The sequence below is a fragment of the Nematostella vectensis genome, chromosome 9, assembly GCF_932526225.1.
Source record: "Nematostella vectensis chromosome 9, jaNemVect1.1, whole genome shotgun sequence".
In the NCBI taxonomy this organism is placed as follows: Eukaryota; Metazoa; Cnidaria; class Anthozoa; order Actiniaria; family Edwardsiidae; genus Nematostella; species Nematostella vectensis.
Genome location: NC_064042.1, coordinates 1,607,481 through 1,613,801, shown reverse-complemented (window position 1 = coordinate 1,613,801; position 6,321 = coordinate 1,607,481). Strand labels below are relative to the sequence as shown.

Genomic DNA, 6,321 nt, shown 5'->3' with positions numbered 1-6,321 from the left:
AGCTAGCTAAACAAAGATTTTTTTCCTGCATAAAACAACAACTAATCTTACCTTCTTCCTTTGATTCAATAAGCTTGATAATTTGCATTCCTTGTCAACGTTAGCCATAGTTTATCTGGCTAAAAAATCTACAGTCATTAAAATAACTACCAGACCAAACTAGTGTTTTTGCTGCTATCGCCTATAATCCACTTATTCATCTCCAAAGGAACTTCTCCTTAATAGGTGCAAATAACAATAGTGCTGACTCTAACCGAAGTTCTCTTCTAATGTCTGGCTTGTTAATGAAGTTAATAATTTATCCAGACAATTTAAGTTAACGTTTGAGGACTAAGGAATGGTTGAGTAATAATGGTAAAGTCCATTTTTTTAAAATTCTGTCTTGTTTTTCAAGATGTCAGTGAAGGCTTGGTTCCGGTTTTTATAAGACGTGGATATGATGCGTCTTGTGTTTGATTCAATCATAGGAATACAGCATTCTGGAACTGCTTTCTGGCACCTGCTGAAAAAAACTCGAGACCCAACGGACAGTTGCTGAATAATTCATCAGTGATAGTATTTTGCCTCTATATTGTTTAGCCGTAATAAGGGAAATGGAATTGGAATTATAAGGGCGAGGAGACTGCGGGGATGCTTTTGTTGAGTATGTTGAAACAAATCACTCTGAAACTAAGACATCAAACATATCTGTGGAAAGGTCGACTCGAAGTAACTCGATCTGTCAACTGGTGAAACGATCTTCGCCTTCCAATACTTACAGAACGACCAAAACAAACATCACAGAATTATGGAAACTACTACAATTTGCCTAGCTAATCTTAAATTCATTTAGAAGACGCATGCAAATTGTACGAAAATTACTCTCGTGTGCTGTTTTGCCGTGAAATGTGTTCGTTAGAGGCCTCGGCTCAGAGTTCGTCCATCTCGCTCATTCCTGCGCTTTTTGACGATCGTATTGTTATCAACGTCAGCGGGATGATTTTCGAGACTCGGGGGGAGACACTTGCGCGATTCCCAAACTCTTTACTTGGTAACCCGTGCAAGAGGAACAGCTTCTACGTACCCGAGCTAAACGAATACTTCTTCAACCGCAACAGGGCAGCTTTTGAGGCCATACTTTATTACTACCAATCTGCCGGCAGATTGCGACGGCCTGCTGAAGTCCCTATGAGGGTGTTTAAACAAGAAATCGAATTCTTTGAGCTAGGCGACGAAATTATTCATGCGATGTTAATAAAGGAAGGCTACATAGAAATGGAAGCTGAGCCCAAAATGCCTGAGAATTTGCTACAAAGGCAGATCTGGGAATTATTTGAGCACCCGGACTCATCATCATTTGCGACTGGCCTTGTTGTCTTTTCGATTTTCATGATTGTTTCGGCAGTTGTCACTTCGATTGCTGAGTCCAGCGTACGAGGGGAATTCCTAGAAGACTTGCCAGACGCCTCCAACCAGACGACTAAATCGCCGCGGAATCTAGAGAACCCCTGGTTTGTTTTAGAGATTGTCTTTAACTCATGGTTCACGCTGGAATACCTAATACGGTTTTTCACAGCTCCGAGCAAGTACGGGTTTTTATTGGGTCTTTTAAACATTGTAGACCTGGTAGCAATTCTACCATTTTACGTGACATTATTGCTGGATTCTTCGCAAAGTAACTCTGTCACCGTTCTGCGTGTTCTAAGGGTTGTGCGCGTTTTCCGCATGTTCAAGCTTTCTCGCTACTCCAGGAGTCTCCAAGTTATTGGCTATTGCGTGCTTGAAAGTATACGAGAGTTGGGTCTATTAGTTTTATGTCTATTCTTGACTGTTGTTGTCTCTTCAAGTTTATTGTACTATGCGGAGTTTGGAGAAAAGACAACGTTTTTCACAAGTGTACCGGAGACGTTCTGGTTCTCACTTCAGACCATAACAACCATCGGTTACGGTGATATGATCCCGCTGACACCCCTAGGGAAATTGCTATCAGCCGCCTGTGCAATCTTCGGTGCTATTACATTGGCCCTGCCGGTGCTCACATTCGTGTCAAACTTCAATAAACTATATTACAAAAACATCGAGGACGATTTTAATCTGCGAAAATCCGCGCAGGATGAAAAACGTCCAAGTGTAGAACCTGAAACCATGACGACGAGAGTAGAAGACTGAAAATCTTAAAATGAAAGAAATTCAAACACTTAAAGATGAACGTATTGTTTAAGAATTGAATGCGCCCTTCTGATAACTCAAGATAATTATGTGTTTTTACTCTAACATTTTTTTAAAATTGTTGTCACTATTCTTGGATTAAACCAGAAATAATTACAATTGTGTACCAATATTCCCCCTCAAAATCAGCGTGAGGCTCATAGCAATTTGCAATTCAATTTGTAGTTGCTTTTCGCCTTTATATCTTTGTTATGATATAACAAAAAATGATTTACATTATTATGATCGTTTCTACTATTCAGCGGAAATGGATATTTGAAAATTCAGGGAAAAGTAAGCGATATTGACTAATTCTTTCAAAGACAAGTTATTTTCCCTGCGCCATATATAAGTAGAAAAGAAACTATAAAATGGTTACATCTTCTGTAACATAAATAATCGTGTTATATATTCTGCGGGTTTAATAATACCATCCAAAAAACGCAGATGAGTATAACTTAAAATAAAAAATCTTTATTAAAAAATTTCGCCACGATATAAGAAAAAAATGGGCGCTTTAGTCTCAAGAAATAATGTCTTAGAAAGGAAAAGCGTTTTTTTTTTGCCACGCCATAAGTAAAAAAGGGCGATAAAATAATTACACTAGCCATCCAGCATTTACGTGACATATATTGTACAATTGGGATTATACCATAATAGTTGTCTTGTCAAAAGTTGTCTCGTGCGCGGTTTTTCTGAAAGTGATTTTGTGGCTTTGCGGCGCCGTAATCAAGTAAACACACAAATTGTTATTTTCTTATTTTGGTTTGACACTCACGCGTGGTGATGTACCAACGGAAAAGATAAATATCCTTATAGGGCTAGAAGAAAAACTAAGACAACCAAAATGTTTAATTCTGGTGACCTGATATGTGGCAATGGTATCTTATCTTTTAGTCCCCGTTAATTTAATTCAAATCTCTCCATTACACATCCATTAATCATTGTTGATTGACATTTTATAACTTTGTCGAATTAAGTTATGCAAACTACTGATAATACACTTGTTACTGAATTGCAGAGTTCGTAGCAAATACAATATATCTCAGAAACTACAGCGAACAATTAGAGGGAACACCTGGCAGAATATTTCTACGCTTCAAATGGAAGCCATGAGGCTTGTATTTGTTTCCTGAGGGGAACTTGGTCCCCTTTTTGCACTCATTCAAAGTTTTTAGATTATTGGAAGGAGTTAGTATTTGAACCTAACAAGCCCTGCCCCTACATTGCAAAGGAGTACCACCCAACCCTGTTTGTACTCATTTTAAGCTTTTAGATATGGGCAGAGGGTAGAGTTTGAACCTAACAAACTTCATAACTTAACAGGGCCTTTTCTCTACAATGCAGAGGTGACCTACTCTAGGGTCATCATTTTTTTCCTCTTGACTACTGTTTAAACCTTCTAAGCCGCCGTTGTCTGATATCATCAGGTGTCGGCATGGTGCCATGAACAGGGTAAGGTAGTGTGCCTGAGTCAGAGTAGGGCGGGGCACTGGGCAATGATGAATCTGGGATACGTGGGTAGAGTCTCTCATTGGCAGCCTCTGAGTATGGCGGAGGGGGTTCATACTCTGGTGCATGATGGGGATATGGTGGGCGCCTGTAAGATGCGCTGTTGTCATTAGGATGTCTTGCTGATAATAAACTCTCATGGATTGTCGCTTGGAATGCTGGATCATTTTCACCGTTATGGGTAGGGTAGGGAGGCACGTCATACCTAGGGGGGGGCGGGGTGAAGCGGTTTTCTTGTAGACTCGCCCTTATTGCTGCTTGCAGTTCTTCATCATCTGGGTCATTTGGGTGTGGCATACGTGGTCGTTGACTCCTCTGACCTGCAACATGATTGAACAGGTTGCCAATTTGTTAACCTAAAGATAACACAGGGGGTGGGAGGAGAGCAAACCAATTCTTGGCTTATGTCAATCACAAATCATTTCACCCTGCAATATCATCTTATCAGATCGGTCATTGAATATGCATCTGCAGCCTTCGCGAACCTTCCAAATTATCTGTCTGACGCCCTAGAGAATGTTCAGAGGCGCGCGCTCAAGATCGCTTTCCCAGGTCATAGTTATGAGGGCTCACTCACGCTTGCAAACCTTCCAACGTTGCACGAGCAAAGAAATATTACATGCCAGCGGTTCGTTTCCAGAATAAAACCAGAGAATTCTCATGATTCAGGGTATAACCTTAGGTCTAAATCTACATCGTATAAGAGGCCTACTAATACGAGTCGTTTCAACGAGTTCGTTACTGTTAAATATGCTGATTACATTTGATTAATTGTACTTTATTGTAGTGCTTACTTGTATCTATGACTCACCTGTAATCCAGTCTATACTGCGAAAGGTTGAATTAAACTCATTATTCATTTATTTATTTATTTATTTATTTATTTATTTATTTATTTATTTATTTATTTATCTATTTATTTAACAGTTTTCCACACATCTTAGGAGGGAAGGTTACAAAACGAAGTTGTCAAACGAAGGGGTTCAAGCACCAAAATTAGTCTCTTCATATCTATGTCCCCCCCAGCAAACCCTGGCTTATGCCAGACATTAATGAATGGATTTCACTGACCAGTAGTTCCCCTGTGGTAGGTATATGAACGCTGTGAACTCATCTGTCTGCTTATTCCAGAACCTGCAAAACAAAAATAGCATTAAAAAATGTTCCATATTTTCTGGTAATAAAAAACATTTCTCACTTAACAATGAACACTTACATAATAATGCATGTCATACAAGAAATGACAGTAACATCTTATAATAGAAACATCAGAAAATATTTCCCTTAAAAGCATATTTGAGTGTTAAATAGACTAGTACTGTAACACAATTTCACAACTTCCATGCATTCTGCCTAGCAAATATTTGGATTAAATTGTCTTTCTGTACTGTTTTAAACATTTATATTTCTTAACTCTTCTTAAAAAGAAAATATTTTGCAAGTCCTGCAAGGTGAGTGTATCCTACTTTACATTAAATATCACACGTTTGCTGCAGTTTAATTTTGAAAATACAGTGGATCCCACTAACTCAAACTCCTTTCTAGTCAAACTCTGATTTTTTGTTGTTGTCTGCCTTGAGTAGTTTAGTTAACAGGGTTTAACTGTAACATTTACATGCATACCTATTCCTGGTAGAATATTTAGTATTGACTTTAGTGGCCCTTTAACATACAGCAGACCAACAATTATTCCAGCAAGATGGCCAGTAAACGAGGCATTTGGTACCATCAGCTGGATAAGAATAAGCTCCGCCCAACAGGCATAGCGCACAGGAATGGGAAACATCCCCATCACCATACTAACACCTGACGGCAGCTCATATGTTGTCAACACCTTCAGCGCAAATATCACGCCTGAGAAACCAGCAGCACATGAATACAGGTATGAAGAGTCACCCGTGACATTTGCCAGGAAAATGTCCAAACCAACGAGCACCACACTCGTTAGAACGGAGAAAACGGCCAACAGGTACAAAAACATCCCGCTTCCAAGTTTAGTCTCCAAGCTTTTGCCTTTCCATAAAAAGGAAGCCATGTTATAGTACAAGTGCCAGTCATCTAGATGGAAAAAAGGCGCCAAAGCGAGTCTTAACCAGTCGCCATAATACCAGACGTGATTAGCGCTCACGCACGCATCGCGAAGACGAGGAAGGTTCGGTAATAATCGTAGGTAAATCGCTGCATTACCCGCGATAAATGAAAGTGTCACAGGAGGTATTCTGTTGAACCCAAAGTTGTAAAGTTGTGCAAGTAAAAGGAATATTCCTAGGCCTCCACGGCCTCGTCTTTGCATTATGTTCTATCGTTGATTTGTTGTCCTTTTCAACTGAACTGTTCTCTACCTGGAGATTGTGAAAGAAATCCACTTCTTTTTATGCCCAAGCTCAAGGTGCTTCTTTTGCGTCAATGTAAATACTCTTTGTTTATCTATGTCATCAGCTACTAATATTGTATTAAGCGTACGTGGCAATAAAATATTGAACGCCTTTGTTTATGATGCAAAACTTGTAGAAAATTTCTCTTTTCAAAATGACTCGTCAATTACTGATATCCACTAGGCTTTCCTCACCTTGTAAGAAGTGGAAGACTGGTAACGATAATAAAAATGTTTTTTCTTTTGTT

General features: G+C 39.3%; 2 protein-coding genes across 2 annotated transcripts; one reads left to right on the top strand and one right to left on the bottom strand.

Moving 5' to 3' along the window:
- Positions 1-222: 222 nt before the first annotated feature.
- Positions 223-2,688, top strand: LOC5500972 (potassium voltage-gated channel subfamily A member 2). The gene has a single exon (XM_001622296.3). The coding sequence runs from the start codon at positions 886-888 to the stop codon at positions 2,146-2,148; it is 1,263 nt and encodes a 420-aa protein (XP_001622346.3). The 5' UTR covers positions 223-885; the 3' UTR covers positions 2,149-2,688.
- Positions 2,689-3,037: 349 nt separating this feature from the next.
- On the bottom strand, positions 3,038-6,254 carry LOC5500975 (rhomboid-related protein 4). The gene is made up of 3 exons (XM_032369347.2): positions 5,323-6,254; positions 4,771-4,833; positions 3,038-4,019 (listed from the first exon to the last, which is right to left on the bottom strand). The coding sequence occupies exons 1-3, from the start codon at positions 5,990-5,992 to the stop codon at positions 3,574-3,576; spliced, it is 1,179 nt and encodes a 392-aa protein (XP_032225238.1). The 5' UTR covers positions 5,993-6,254; the 3' UTR covers positions 3,038-3,573.
- Between the last annotated feature and the right edge of the window lie 67 nt (positions 6,255-6,321).